Raw genomic sequence first — 16,235 nt, forward strand, 5'->3', positions numbered from 1 at the left:
CAAGTTCTGCCTATCTCCCTGCTGCTTCCGGATTCGCTACACCAATTCACTCTCTTTAACTGTGGGTGATCTTTTTTAATATTTATCTATTTGTTTATTTATTTTAGCTGCATCGGGTCTCAGTTGTGGCACGCGGGATCTTTTTAGTTGCGGCATGTATGTGGGATCTAGTTCCCCGACCAGGGATCAATCCCGGGCCCCCTGCTTTGGGAGCACGGAGTCTTAGCCACTGGACCACCAGGGAAGTCCCTAACTGTGGGTGATATTGTTTGTCTGACCACATCGATCCCGGTGAACAAGCAACGTGGCTCTCACTGTACTTAAAATACGCAGCCCCCTGGCCCTCACCTGCTTTTCCAGGTACATCTTGTGCCACCTTCTCCCTCACCCGCTGTTCCTGCCACATTGGACTTCTCTGCCCACCTCCTCTTCTACCTCAGGGCCTTGACACATGCTCTGCCTGCAGCACTCCGCCCTGCTCTGCCTGGCCAAGCTACCGCCCACCAGTCTGCCAGCATAAGTGAATGTCACTTCCTCCACAAAGCCTCTCTGACTCTCCAGACCAGCTACGCGGCCCCTTGGCACCCTGCAGTTCTGTCCTTGCTAGAGGGCAGGAGCTGGCTTTCTTTGTCACTGCTTTGCACCCAGGGCCTGGCACCGTGCCCGGCATGCAGCAAATGATCACTTCAGAGAGAATGAGTGACTCTGTTCACAGGCCTGTCAGTACCTCCATGTGACTTTGAGAAAGTTTCTGGACTTGTTTCCCCCTTTGAATTCTCGTTTTCAAACTGCTGGGGCAGCCCAGGATTCCAGGCTCCCACCCCAGCGCCGACCAGAGAAGGCTGCATTTGTTACACTTCTGTGTACCTCTTCACAGAAGGTGAAGGGCTTTCAGGAAGAAGGGCTTCTGTGAAAAACTGGGCTTGAAAGCCAGGGGACCTGATGAGCCTCGAGGGCCTTTTATGAAAGGAGGCACCTCCTCCATGGACTTGTAATAGCTTCACATTTGGGGCAACTTAACCGGGCAGAAAAGGCATGGGATGTAGAGATGGGGACCCAGGTATGTGTTGCTTGGGAGAGGAAAAGAGAAGACACTCTCATGATAGAATCCACCAGGCGGAGCTCGGGGTGCTTCCACCCAGCACCAGTCCACTCCCTCCTCGTGTTGCCCAGCAAGGCGGGTAGTATCATCGAGGCGGGACTGTGGTCAAGCATAGGTCCCGGAGCTTGGGTTTGAGGTCCAGCTCCACCACTCACTAGCTGTGTGACTTTGGGCAAGTTACTTAACCTCTCCGAACTTGTTTCCCCCGCTGTAAAATGGGGATAACAACAGTATCTATCCATGTCATAGGTTGGAGTGAGAAGTAAATGCGTGAACACATGTAAAGCACCGAGAACGGTGCCTGGCACGTAAGGAAGCACTCAGGAAGCATCTCATACGATTGTCATTATCCCCGGTTTTCAGATAAGGAAGCTGAGGCTCAAAGGTTAAGAGCCTGTGTAAGAACAGACCAAAGGGACTGATGGTGGCTTGAGCCAAACCTAGGGTGACCCTACTCTAAACCTCTTTCCACACAGCCCAGCCCTTCCCTCTGTGAACTTGGCCTTCATCAGGATGATGACAACGCCCACAGGGTCAAAGTGAGGAATAAATGGACTGCTCTCTGCAAGCTCTAAGTGCCACATGACAGCCACATAAGCTTGCTAACTGATCCGTCATGACCCACGTGCAGGTCAGCAGCCACCACACGGAAATGATGGCAGAAGCACCACAGAAGCCGAGTCCCCGTGTGCCGGTAACTCATGTCTGTACCGGAGCAAAGCCCGCACGCCTCACACCCTCTTGCACTGTCCAGGCCGACTGCTGAGGGGAGTTTACTTTTTCACCACGGGTGATTTGCACATACTGCGTTTGTTACAAATTGAAGTTTTGTGGCAACCTTGCATCGAGCAAGTCTGTCGGCACCATTTTTCCAACAGTATTTGCTCACTTCGTGTCTCTGTGTCACAATATTCTTGTGATATTTCACACTTTTTCATTATTATATATGTGCTACGGTGATCTGTGATCCAGTGATCTTTGGTGTTACTACTATAACACTGAAGGCACAGGTGATGGCTACCATTTTTTAGCAATAAAGTATTTAGTTAAGGCCTATACCTCTTTTAGACAAGTTGCTAACGCCCAATACAGTCTGCAGTACAGTGTAAAGATAACTTTTAAATCCAGTGGGAAACCAAAAAACTCATGTGACTTGCCTTCTAGCGATAATTCGCTTCACTGCGGTGGTCTGGACTGGAATCTGCAGTTATCTCTGAGGTCGGCCTGTATTTGATTTCAGTCTAAACAGCCCTGCATCCCTGACCAATCCTGCTCATGCTCTGCCCCCTAGAGTCCAACTGCAGACACAGGATTTCGGTGAGAATCACCCCCAAGCCAGGTAGCGCCTACACCACAACCCACACCCTGCACTTCAAGCGCCAGTCTCACTGGGTGACCTCTCTCCCGCCACAGCTCCCACCTGGAGATGACGCAGAAGAAAGAGCAACAACACAGAATAATGATGAAGGCCGTACTTTATACGTGTGCTGCGCTTCAGTCATAAAATAGTCTGAAAATGCTTCCAAGGGTAAACTCCTAAACCCAATCGGGCCGATGGGGCAAATATTCTCACCTTCACTTTACTGAGCAGGAAATGGAGCCTCCGAGAAGGGTAGGTTTCCTCTCGGCCCCCTGCACCCTCCACCTGCTGTGTGGACAAGTGGTCACCAAGGAAAACATCTCAGCCCCGACCTACCATAGGTACTTATGGAGCCACCGGGAACATCGAATTTCTCTTCAGTTTCACCAAATTTTGACTCGGATTCTTACCTAAAATAAAATACACAAATGATTGGCACAAAAACAGACATATGGATCAATGGAATAGAATAGAGAGCCCAGGGACTTCCCTGGTGGCGCAGTGGTTAAGAATCTGCCTGCCAGTGCAGGGGACGCGGGTTTGAGCCCTGAACCAGGAAGAGCCCACATGCCGTGGAGCAACTAAGCCCGTGCGCCGCAACTACTGAGCCTGTGCTCTAAAGCCGGCGAGCCACTACTGAAGCCCGTGTGCCTAGAGCCCGCGCTCCGCAACAAGAGAAGCCACCGCAATGAGAAGCCTGCGCACCACAACGAAGAGTAGCCCCCACTCACCGCAACTAGAGAAAAGCCCATGCGCAGCAACGAAGACCCAACGCAGCCAAAAATAAAAAAATAAATGTATTAAAAAAAAAAGATTAGAGAGCCCAGAAATAAACCCACATACATATGGTCAATTAATCTTTGACAAAGGAGGCAAGGATATACAATGCAGAAGACAGTCTCTTCAGCAAGTGGTGTTGAGAAAGCTGGACAGCCTCATGAAAATCACTGAAGTTAGAACACACCCTCACACCACACACAAAAATAAACTCAAAATGGCTTAAAGACTTAACTATAAGACATGACACCAAAAAACTCCTAGAAGAGAACATAGGCAAAACATTCTCTGACATAAATTGTACCAGTTTTCTTAGGTCAGTCTCCCAAGGTAATAGAAATAAAAGCAAGAATAAACAGATGGGACCTAATCAAACATAAGCTTTTGCACAGCAGAGCAAACCATAAACAAAATGAAAAGACAACCTATGGACTGGGAGAAAATGTTTGCAAATGATGCAACTGACAAATGCTTAATTTCCAAAATATACAAAGAGCTCATACAAGTCAATAACAAAAAAAAACCCAATCAAAAAATGGGCAGAAGACCTAAATAGACATTTCCCCAAAGAAGACATGCAGATGGCCAACAGGCACAAGAAAAGATGCTCATCATTGCTAATTACTAGCGAAATGCAAATCAAAACTACAATGAGGTAACACCTCACACCAGTCAGAATGGCCATCATCAAAAAGTCTACAAATAACAAATGCTGGAGAGGGTGTGGAGAAAAGGGAACCCTCCTACACTGTCGGTGGGAATGTAAATTGGTGCAGCCACTATGGAAAACAGTATGGCGGTTCCTCAAAAAACTAAAAACAGAGTTGCCATATGATCCTGCAATCCCACTCCTGGAGAAAACTAATATAATTTGAAAAGACACATGCACCCCAATGTTCATAGCAGCACTATTTACAATAGCCAAGACATGGAAACAACTTAAATATCTATCAACAGATAAATGGATAAGGAAGATGTGGTACGTATATACAACGGAATATTACTCAGCCATAAAAAAGAATGAAATAATGCCATTTGAAGCAGCATGGACGGACATAGAGATTATTATACTAAGCAAAGTAAGTCAGAAAGAGAAAGACAGATATCATACGATATCACTTATATGTGGAATCTAAAATATGACACAAATGAACATATCTATGAAACAGAAACAGACTCACAGACATAGAGAACAGACTTGTGGTTGCCAAGGGAGATGGGGTAGGGTAGGGAAGGATTGGGAGTTTGGGATTAGCAGATGCAAACTACTATATATAGAATGGATAAACAACAAGGCCCTACTGTATAGCACAGGGAACTAAATATATTCAATATCCTGTGATAAACCATACTGGAAATAAATATGAAAAAGAATATATGCACGTATAACTGAAACACTGCTGTACAGCAGAATTTAACACAACGTCGTAAATCAACTATACTTCAATAAAATTTTTAAAAAATTAGGGGAAAAAAAAAATTAGGGGAACTTCCCTGGTGGTCCAGTGGTTAAGAATCCACCTTCCAAGGCAGGGGATGCAGGTTCGATCCCTGGTCGGGGAACTAAGATCCACATGCCGCAGGGCAACTAAGCCCGTGCACTGCAACTACTGAGCTCGCGCGCCTCAACTAGAGAACCCATGTGCCGAAAACTACAGAGCCCATGCGCCGCAAAGAAGAGCCCACATGCTACAACTAAGACCCAATGCAGCCAAAAATAAATTAAAAAGAAAAAAAAATTAGGGATTTCCCTGGCAGTCCAGTGGTTAAGACTCCACGCTTCCAAGGCAGGGGGTGCAGGTTTGACCCCTGGTTGGGGAACTAAGATTCCACATGCCATGCAGCCAAAATATTAAAAATGAGAAAAAACATTAATACACAGAGAAATGTACACAGCACAAGATCAAGAGGTGTTCTAACAGTTTATGAATACAGCCAAATGGTAACTAACCAGAACATTCGGTGGATGGCGTCTTCTGTTTAAGTGCCCAACGGAGGATGCCTTGGGTTCCTCTCTTGTCATGATAAGTACTTCTGAATTAATTACTTATTGGCTCCCGCTGACCTTCCCAAGCTGCCAGGCCACCCCTTCACTTCACGCAGCCCTTGCTCTGGCTGAACGCACCCCCCTCTGCTGCTCCGTGCTCACGTGCTCGCCCGCGATCCTGTGCCCGCGCTGTCCCTCCATCCTAACGCCTCTCTCTACCGCTCTTTATCCAGCTCCACCAACCACGCGGGGCACAGTTCAAAGGCCACTTCCCCCAGGGGGCCATTCTCATCACCTTCACTGGAATTAGTGTTTCCCTCCTCGGGACCCCCTGCAGACCCTTCCTGCCATCCTTGCGGGCACTCAGAACTTCCCAACTTGCATTTCAGTTCTTTATGTACGTTCCTTCCATAAACGTGTGAGGCGAGGGACTCTCGTAGTCACCCGTTTCCCTCTCAACCCACTGATTCTAGATTTAAAGGGGAGTATCTGAAGCGAACCCTACAGTCCATTTGCCCGACCCCATTATCTCCAGCCCTTCAGCACATGAGACGCAAAAAATGACTCCTTGCTGTGTGAATGACTGATGGACAAGTCCTCAAGGCTGGGTCCTTGGAACCTGACTCATTGCTTCCCTGGAAATGATATGGGTTGAACTGTGCCCCTGAAAAGATACATTGAAGTCCTAACCCGGGTACCTGTAAACATGACCTTATTTGGTCAAAGTATGGTCTTTGCAGTTACGATGAGGTCATTCGGGTCAGCCTTAATCCAATGACAGGTACTCTTATGAGATGGAAAGTTGGACACAGACACACAGGCAGGGAACGCCTTGTGAAGACACAAGAACGGACAGACAGACAGAGGGAAGGCAGCCATGTGCAGATGGAGGCAGAGATCGGAGGTAATGCTGCAACAAGCCAAGAAATGCGTGGGGCTCCCAGGAACTGGAAGCCGCAAGGAACCCTCCCCTAGAATCTTCAGAGAGAGCACGGCTCTGACAACACCTTGATTTCAGGCTTCTGGCCTCACTGCGCCACCCAGTTTGGGGCACTTCCTACCGCAGACCTAGGAATCTAATACAAGAGACAGCCATCCTAAACACTAGGGAAAAACGAAGAATAAGAAATGTACACCCATAAGGAGGTTTACGTATATATATTTGGGGAACAGAGCACAGTAAAATGCTGAGCAAGAAGACAAGAGAGTCATTTACGGTTAAAAAAGGAAAAGATGAAGGAAGGCCCCCTCTCCTTTAAAAGAACCTCATTTCGGAAATGCACCAAATCAATGTGGAAACCGCCACTGAGAGCAGATGAAAAGGCAGCCTTGGGAAGAGCCAAAGGAAGGAGGGCAGTTCGCTCCACACCCGAGGCTTAGAGACCCAGCTCGCTTAGAGACGCGTCTGAGCCATGGAGCCCCCGCTGTGGATCCTGGCAAGTCCTCCCCGGGCCTCAGCCTCCCCAGTGAAATAAATGGGAAAGAACTGACTCACTCAGTTACAAAGCAGAAAATACCACACCATTGTAAAGCAATTATACTCCAATAAAAATGTTAAAAAAAAAAAAAAAAAGTGACAGCTCCTGGGCGGTGCTGCTGGGATTACTGCAAGGTCAGGTGGGCGTGGACCTGGCACACAGCAGGTTCTCCAAACCGTCAACTGGGTTTGAAACCAGTGAATCAGGCAGAAAGAGCTTCACCCTGAAGCTGCCCACCCCCCCCACCCCCGATTTCGGCTCCGCACGCGCCTCCTTTCCAGCTCCTCCTCCCGGCGGGCTTGCCAGGCCCCGCCCTCACACAGTAAGTGAGTACGTATTTCTATCATCGCTGAAACAACAGCTACCACTCCCCGAACACCAGGATGCATCAGGCCCCGGGCTGGGTGGTGTGTGTGTAGATCCTTCTCTACTGGGTACATGGTTACGGCTCACCTGAGGCCAGCAGGCAGGTACTCTCCCCACTTAACAGACGGGAATGTGGGGCTTGGAAAGCAAGAGGCAGAGCAGAGACTGCTGCCGAGGCAACCCACACAGTCTCCCTCCCACACGGGGTGTCAACCGTCATTACATGCATCCCCCTTGTCAGGCAGTCATCGACCCCACAGGGCAGGGGGTGGGTCCCCCAGCACCCAGCCAGGGCCAGGCACAATGAGGGGGCTCAGGTATCATCTGTAGAACAGACTAAGGAACCAGCTGGCCAATCCCCACATTACGGAAGCCAGGGCTGACGCCTTCCCAACCCTAGGAAATACTAAGCCTTATCTATTTATCAGGTAAATAGATAAATACCTGATGTCAGATTGTTTTCCTGTGGCTTCCTCCTAAAATAGAAAAGAAAAAAAAAAGTGGAATTAGCGGTATTATGTGACGAACTTGACACGTTACCTCTCTACTGGTTCATATGAACTGACACCTCAGAATTTTAAGCCACAGGGTCAGCTACATTCAAACTGAGCATCATAAAAACCTAATCCGGAAAAGCAGAGAGTGACGTGCTGGTCCTCATGCTGCTCACAGTTTGAAGTCAGAGTGGGCTGTCACTGCCTCGGGCATGTCAGCCTCGGAAAGCCATCCTAAAACCAGACAGTTGCTGGTTACTTCCAGAACACCGTGGGTCCCACTCCTGGGGCAAGTGGGCAGGATCTTCACAAGCTTGAGAACAGGTTTCCGCCGGGACATCCCTGGGCATCCGGGCCACCGATAGTGTAGTTTCTCATCCATCCACTGGGCACCGACAGCCACTCCGTGCCAGGCGGGTGACGGGAGACGGAAAGCCACCCGGGGCCAGGTGCTCCTGGACAGTCCTGATCCAGCGAAGGCAAGAGACGCGTTCAACCAGCGGCAGCCCCGGCGGCAAAGTGCTTTAACGACCTAACAAAATCCAACCTCAGTCCTGGGGAGGAAGTAACCATCAGTCCAGTCCAGCAGCAAATCATGCCCGCTCCATCCCCAGAAAATTCCGGATCCGTCTGTGTCTCTCCCCAGCATCCCCACAACCCAGGCCACAGCTGGCTTCCTTGGTCCCATTCTCACCCCACAGCAACACATTCCCCACCCAGCGGCAGACCAATCTTTTCAGACACAAAGCAGGTCTTGTCACTCCTCTCGTAAGCCTGCAGCGACTTCCCACTGCACTGAGAATAAACCTAGCAGTCCACCCATGGCCTGCAAGGCTGGCCCAGCGGGACCCGGGACCCCCATGCCTCTCAGGCCTTGTCTCCCAGGGCCCTTCCCACCTGTCTTCCCTCTCCAGGCGCCAGCCTCTGTCAGCTCCCCACACCCGCCAAGCGGCATCCAGTCTTAAGGCTTTGCTCTTCCCCCACACCTGGCCCTTTCTCCAAGGTCAGCTCCTCAGACCGGGCTTCCCAATCTCAATCCTCCCCCTTTACAGAGCTGTCACTTTACTTCTCCGTGGTGCTCACGTTGTACACAGTTGCTGAGTCGGCGCCAGCTCAAAGCATGGTCCGCGGACCGGCAGCACCCGCATCACAACCTGGAGCTCGTTAGAAATACAAATCTTCCAGCTCCCCCCGTGCACACACAAGGGTGTACACATCCAGACTCTTTGGGAGCGGGGCCCAGGAATCTGTGTCTTAACAAGCTCTCAGGCGATTCTTATGCAAGTGCAAGTTTGAAAAGATCTGGCCTATGAGACTTCCCTGGTGGTCCAGTGGGTAAGACTCCATGCTCCCAATGCAGGGGGCCCGGGTTCGATCCCTGGTCAGGGAACTAGATCCCGCATGCCTGCCACAACTAAGAAGTCCATATGCTGCAACAAAGATCCCGTGTGCTGCATGCAACGAAGACCTGGCCCAGCCAAAAATAAATAAATAATAAATAATTTAATTTAATTTAATTTTTTAAAACAGGGACTTCCCTGGTGGTGCAGTGGTTAAGAATCCGCCTGCCAATGCAGAGGACACGGGTTCGATCCCTGGTCCAGGAAGATCCCACATGCCGCGGAGCAACCAAGCCCGCGCGCCACAACTACTGAGCCTGCGCTCTAGAGCCCGCGAGCCACAACTATGGAGCCCATGCGCCACAGCTACTGAAGCCCGCATGCCTAGAGCCTGTGCTCCGCAACAAGAGAAGCCACCGCGATGAGAAGCCCGCGCACCTCAACGAAGAGTAGCCCCCGCTCGCCACAACTAGAGAAAGCCTGCGCACAGCAACAAAGACCCAACGCAGCCAAAAATAAATAAATTAATTAATTATTTTAAAAAAGAAAAGACCTGGTCTAGTTCATGTATTTGGCTCCTTGGTGACTGTCTGTCTGACACAGATACGTCACATTGTGAGCAGCAGTGCTGTGCCACGTTATCTCCTGCTGAATCCTCAGCACCCAGAACAGTGTCTAGCAATAGCAGGCTCTCAACCAATACGTGACGAATTAACAAAAAAAAAAGACGTGAATTCCCTCCACACACACAATCAAACAAGCACTGTTTGTGCCAAGCAGTGAAGTAGGCGCAGCCCAGCCCTACAGGGGCTGTAAGTCCCAAGGGGGAGACCCAGGAAACCATCACTCATAAACACTTCCACAGCTTTACCCTGGTGAGAAATAGGAGGCCGGGAGTTTAGCTGATTTCCGCCGAGCGAGGGAACATCTTGGGAAATCTCTGTGCCTACAACCCCAGGAGGACAGAGCTCTGCCAAGAGGCCTTTTACCTCCTGGAGTTATGACTACTCCCAGACAAAAGTTAGAACAACCTCTGAGGAGAAACAGTGGAGGGCGGGGGACTCACCCTCATGGGAGTCACTTCACTCTTCTGGGTCCAGCCATCGGAAAATGGGAGCAGTCTCTGCCCTCATCCCCCTACCCCAGACACTTTGATCACTATCAGTTTCAATAAAGTCCCAGCTGGGCTTCCCTCGTGGCGCAGTGGTTGAGAGTCCGCCTGCCGATGCAGGGGACACGGGTTCGTGCCCTGGTCCGGGCAGATCCCACATGCCTCAGAGCGGCTGGGCCCGTGAGCCATGGCCGCTGAGCCTGCGTGTCCGGAGCCTGTGCTACGCAACGGGAGAGGCCACAACAGTGAGAGGCCCGCGTACCGCAAAAAAAGAAAAAATAAAATCCCAGCTAGGCCAGGATCCTAGGACACTTGCATTCTTTTCCAGCTAGTTAAGTCTTTTTTGAAAAGGCAAAAAAGAGCCATCTTTAAATAAAGTAACAATATAAATGACTTCACATCAGTGCCGTGCAGCATTAGGTCGCAGCTGTGTTACCCTGCCAGTCTCCTCACCCCCATGCTCCACGTACCTGTTTACCAGTGCCTGTAACTCCCTGAGTGCAGGGCAGGGCCAATCTTTTTGTACTGCCACAACCCAGTACCCAAATGTGCTCATTAAATATTTCCTGAACAAAGAACCGCTTTGCAAACAAACCTCCAAACGGCTTACAACGACCAGATACTTTTAGGTCTAGAATGAATCCCCTGTAATGCCACAGCTACTCTAGGGGTGTATGACTACCACCACCGCACCCCCTCTAATGATGGGGAAACAGTCCCCCAGAGAGAGGTGAGCAGGGCGGGGAACACTTATCTCCTGTCTCCTGTCCAGAGCTCTAGCCACAGGTACACCGCGCCCTGCAAGATGCCAATAGGAACAATACAGATTGCAAATGAATGAAAAAGCCTAGGAACAATGAAATTCTGGGATAACCAATAATAAGAAGAATGCAATTACAAGGATCGAGCGGCACAAGTTAAGTCATAGGAACTCGGAGGAGGAAGAGGGGCACAGTGGTCAGCGCAGGCTTCCCGGGGAACGCGAGTCCAGCGAGCAGCATCTAAACCGCACCTTCGCGGCCCCGTAGACCAGGGCCCACAATCGTTCGCGCATGCGCACTCGCCCACCCGGCACGGCCACACCCTCGGTCCCCGGAGGCGGCGGCCTCGGCGGCGGTGCCTCACCTGTGGGCGCACAGCGCGGAGGAGCGCCCAGAAACGCGGAGCACGGCGGCCCCGCGCCGCGGCCCCGCCTCCAACCCCACTCGGCGCTCAGAGGAGGACGCGGACCGCTACCCGGCGCGGACCGGCTCTACTTCCGGGGCGGTGCCCTGGCAACCGAAGACGCGGCCTTGCCAGCGCTGCGACTGCTTCCGGGGTCAGACTTTCCCTGTCGGTCTCTACACCTCTATGTCGGTGGCCTGCTACGCCTGGCGCTGAGATCCTGCGAGGAGTCATGCGTCCACCCCCGGGAGCCTTGCAATCTTCAGGACCCAGAAATGAGGTTGCGAGGGGTCGGGATCGAGCCTGATAGTGGGAGGTAGAGCGGTATGATGCCTGGGGCCCTGGGTCCAGTCGGCTCTTTATCCCCTCTGCTGCTCAGCTTCAGTATCTGTAAAACTAGGACTGTTCATAGCACCTCCCTAGTGCTATTGTTGTAAGGATAACAAGTTGTGCTCAGCAACCAGTAATCAATAAATGGCCTACTCAAAGGTAACCTCATTGGTGAAGTGTTCCCTGAGCGTGGGACAGGTTTAGGTCCTCAAACTAGATTTTTAAAACGCCTTCTGTTAGGAAGAGGCGGCCTAGCCTAGTGAGAAATTTAAAACTGAAGCCAGGGGAATTCCCTGGCGGTCCAGTGGTTAGGACTCCGCGGTTTCACTGCCGAGGGCGCGGGTTCAGTCGCTGGTTGCGGAATTAAGATGCCACAAGCCGCGCACGCATGGCCAAAAAACCCAGAAAAACAAGCCAGGCCTAGGTTGAATCCTCACTTCAAAATCTACTAGCTTTCTGGCTTTTGGCAGGTCACCGTCACTTCTCTTGCCACAGTTTCTTGTCTGTAAATGGAACAGCAGCACCTATATTGAAGAGTTGTTGGGAAGACTATTAAAAAAAAAAAAGGCACAAATACTGTTGAATTAATACAAAATAAAAGAGCATGTACCCCAGACATCTGTCAGCCATGAAAATGTACTTGAAGGCAGCAGAAAAGAAGAGACACAGAATTTACATTCCTGCTCTGTTACATTCTAGGTGTCTGGGCATGGGAAAATCCCAGCCTTTTTTTTTTTTTTAAATAAATTTATTTATTTATGGCTGCATTTGGCTTTTGTTACTGTGCGTGGGCCTTCTCCAGTTGCAGTGAGCGGGGGCCCTCTTCACTGCAGTGCATGGGCTTATCACTGCGGTGGCTTCCCCTGTTGTTGCAGAGCACGGGCTCCAGGCACGTGGGCCTCAGTAGTTGTGGCACATGGGCTTAGAAGTTGTGGCGCACAGGCCCAGCTACTCCGCGGTATGTGGGATCCTCCGGACTGGGGCTCGAACCCACATCCCATGCATTGGCAGGCGGATTCCTAACCACTGTGCCACCAGAGAAGCCTCCAGCCTCTTAATTACATTTTTTTCATGGAGAAATGGGAATAATGATCTCCATCTCTCAAGGGTGCAAAAGTGTTTAAATTCCTAGGTGAATAGCACCTAGGAAGATGTTTAACATGTCTTACCATGTCCTGCCCCTGTGCAGAGTACATGCCACTCCAAATTTTGCTGCATCACCAGCAGCCAAAATACCAGAAGGCTTAGGTGCAGGCAGTGGGAGGAGACCAACAGCACAAGAGCAAATAGTAGGAAAAGTTCTAGCCAATGTGAAGAATTAACTGGGAGCTAGGTGGTCCCAGGAGAAAGACAGGAAACTAAGAATCTCAATGCTAATCTAATCATGTAAATCTAGTTAAAAAGTCTTTAAGGACTTTCCATTGCCATCAAGGTAACATCCAGACTCCTTAATATGTTATTAGTTTTAATGTAGTTAAAATCTGTTGGGGCTTCCCTGGTGGCGCAGTGGTTGAGAGTCCGCCTGCCAATGCAGGGGACATGGGTTCATGCCCCAGTGCAGTCCGGGAAGATCCCACATGCTGCCGAGCGGCTTGGCCCGTGAGCCATGACTGCTGAGCCTGTGCTTCCGGAGCCTGTGCTCCGCAACGAGAGAGGCCACAACAGTGAGAGGCCCACGTACCGCAAAAAAAAAAAAATCTGTTAACCTTTTTCCTGTATAGTATCTCAGTTTCCTGTTGGGCCTAGAAAGATCCATCTTCACAAGTTGTAAAAACATAACTTACAAGAGGCCAAAAATACAATCAACTAAGTTAAATGATAAACTGAAAATGTGTCCATCATCTGACAAAGCATTAGTTAATATCCACAATATACAAAGAGTTTGCACAAATCGATAAGAAAAAAATACAAAAATTGGCAGAAGAGATGGAACCACAAATTCCAGAGCAGAAGGATAAAGAAAGATGGTAAGTAAAAATATGAAAATATGCCCAAGTCACTAAAAATTAAGGATATTAAAATGTTTAATGAGGTATTTTTTACTGACAAAATTGGCAAAAATTTAAGATATAGTTACAACTAATGTTAGAAAGGATATGGGAAAAAGCACTCACATCCACTACTAATAGAAGTGAATATTAGCATAGCTTTTAGAAGGCTGGCAATTTGGCAATATTCATCAGACTTTTAATACATGTTTAATTATATACTCTTTAACCTATAAATCCCAGTTTTAGGAGTTTATTCTATAGAAATTTTCTCACAGGTAAACAAAGATATGTGTACAATAGCATTTAAAGCAGTATTATTTCTAATAATTAAAAATTGGGGGCTTCCCTGGTGGCGCACGGGCTTCCTTGGTGGCGCAGTGGTTGAGAGTCTGCCTGCCGAGGCAGGGGACACGGGCTCGTGCCCAGGTCCGGGAAGATCCCACATGCCGCGGAGCGGCTGGGCCCGTGAGCCATGGCCGCTGAGCCTGCGCTCCACAACGGGAGAGGCCTCAACAGTGAGAGGCCCGCGTACCAAAAAAAAAAGAAAAAAAAAAAAATTGGAAAAAATATAAATGTTTTTTAGCAGAAGTCTTATTGGCTAAATTAAAGTTCATCAATTTAATGAAATAGTATTTACCTATTAAAGGGATAAAGTGGATCTACGTGTGCTGACCTGGAAACATATACATAATATATTAAATGAAAAGTGAAAATTACACAACTTTGTATAGTATGATTTTAAAAATCATTAATATGTATATGCATTATATATAAGAGGCATAAAAAAAGCTTGAAAAAAGATATGCAGTTACTGTTAAGAGTCATTCTCTTCAGGAGTTGGAATAGAAAGTACTTTCTCTTCTTATAGCCTATATTTTTTATTGTCTGAATTTTTTAGTAGCACAAAAGTATTATTTTTAAATTTTTTAAAGCTTCAATAAAATAAAGTTAAAAAACAAACTTTTGGGACTTCCATGGTGGTCAGTGGTTAAGAATCCGCCTTCCAATGCAGGGGATGCAGGTTCAATCCCTGGTCGGGGAACTAAGATGCTGAGGGGCAACTAAGCCTGTGCACCACAACTAGCGAGCCCACATGCTCTGGAGCCCATGCACCACAACTTCATTGTGTTGCAATGAAGAGTCCACCTGCCGCAACTAAAATAAAAATTAAAAATAAATTAATAAATAATAAAAATAAATATTTTAAAAAATTAAAAAAATAAAATAAAAAACAAACTTTTTTCCATTTTGAAACAGCGGACTGAACATCTTTTCACACCCCAAAATCTCACTGAAATGGCAGAAGAAGAAATAGAAAATTAACTATCCAGGAATCTGAATACCAAAAACATGCAAATAAACGAATTTCTCTAAAAGGTTTTGTTTTAAGATCATCTGTTTCTGGGAACTCCCTGGTGGTTCAGTGGTTAGGACTCGGCGCTTTCACTGCTGGGGCCGGGTTTCCATCCCTGGTTGGGGAGCTAAGATCCCACTAAGCCCTGAGGCACGGCCAAAAAAAAAAATCATCTGTTCCGAAATCATGCCTTTGTGGCTATTGAGGATCCGTTTGCCATTCTGCGTTATCACCGGTGTTCTTAGCTCCACCAGGCAGGCAAGAGGGATTGCCCATATGGGGCACTCCCGTCTTCCTCACATGGGCAGAAGGACTCAGGCACAAGGGGAGATGTCACCTTGGGGTATCACAGCACAAGTTATGGCAGATCCCAGTTTACACATTTTGAAGGATAACCATTGTATAAAGTACCGAACTGCAATTGTTGGTTGTTAAATTCTTTTCAAAGACACATCTCCCTTCTGGTGTTAAGTTAGTTGAACTACAGACTGCATTAAGTGATCATCTACTAGAAATCCATGACATAGTTGGAAGACTAGTAGAAATGCTCCCAACAGACAAAACAGTGAGGAACTCCTGCAAGATGAGATAAGAACAGATAAACGGGCAACCCCAATAAAAATGAGGACAAATGCTCCCCAACGTGCAAAAGAGAGAAGTTCCACCCAAAATCAGTTTTCTGAACAAAACTCTGAAATTACCCTGAGATAAGAAGCAGTGACATGGACAGTTGGCCAGAAAATTAAGTAAGGTAATCACTGGTCGGTCTTCTTAGAGAGCAGTCCTCTGACACTCAGGATAAATCCATGTGTCTTAGTCCATTTGGGCTGCTAGAACACAAAAACACCAGCGACTGGGTGCCTTCTAAACAAAACATATATTTCTCGCCATTCTGGCACCAGCAGATTCGGTGTCTGGTGAGGGCTTTCTTCCTGATTCATGGATAATCATCTTGCTGAGTCCCCACATGGCAGAAGGAGTGAGGGAGCTCTCTGGCGGCTCATACAGGCACTAATCCCATTCATGAGGGCTCCACCCTCATGACCTAATCACCTCCCTAAGGCCCACCTCCTAATACCATCACATTGGGGATTAGGATTTCAGCACAGGAATGAGAGGGTGGGTGGGGTCGGGGGTGGTGAGGGGAGACATAAACATTCAGTTCAGTCCGTGAACCTTGAGAATAGTTCATAAAAGAGAGAGTTCAGACACTCAGCCAAAAACATTAAAGACCAAGAACATTCAAGAAAGGCACAAAATTCAGCAAAAGGAAAATTGAATGCCAAGGAAACAGTTAACACAGTTAAAATACTAGATCAAGAGTCAGCAAACCACTGGCCAAATCCAGCCCCCTACCGGCTCCAGAAAGCTAAGAATGATT

At 48.4% G+C, this 16,235-nt stretch overlaps 1 protein-coding gene across 5 annotated transcripts in view; it reads right to left on the reverse strand.

Annotated features, from left to right (window-relative positions):
• The window catches only part of TTLL1 (TTL family tubulin polyglutamylase complex subunit L1), a 37,196-nt gene extending 25,934 nt beyond the window's left edge, over positions 1 to 11,262 (reverse strand). For 3 of the 5 annotated variants that reach the window (XM_089921416.1, XM_089921415.1, XM_022596860.3), the window contains exons 1-3: positions 11,141 to 11,262; positions 7,515 to 7,546; positions 2,799 to 2,872 (exon numbers count right to left, since the gene is read on the reverse strand). In XM_089921416.1, the coding sequence (XP_089777542.1) occupies positions 2,799 to 2,801 (3 nt within the window). In that variant the 5' untranslated portion in view covers positions 2,802 to 2,872; positions 7,515 to 7,546; positions 11,141 to 11,262. Of the gene's footprint in view, positions 1 to 2,675; positions 2,751 to 2,798; positions 2,873 to 7,514; positions 7,547 to 11,140 lie in introns of all 5 variants that reach the window. The other 2 variants (XM_022596863.3, XM_022596862.3) reach the window with 2 other exon arrangements.
• Between the last annotated feature and the right edge of the window lie 4,973 nt (positions 11,263 to 16,235).

Source organism: Delphinapterus leucas, chromosome 11 (assembly GCF_059928025.1).
Source record: "Delphinapterus leucas isolate spDelLeu-1000000601 "Yukka" chromosome 11, BTC_Dleu_Yukka2, whole genome shotgun sequence".
Taxonomy (NCBI): Eukaryota; Metazoa; Chordata; class Mammalia; order Artiodactyla; family Monodontidae; genus Delphinapterus; species Delphinapterus leucas.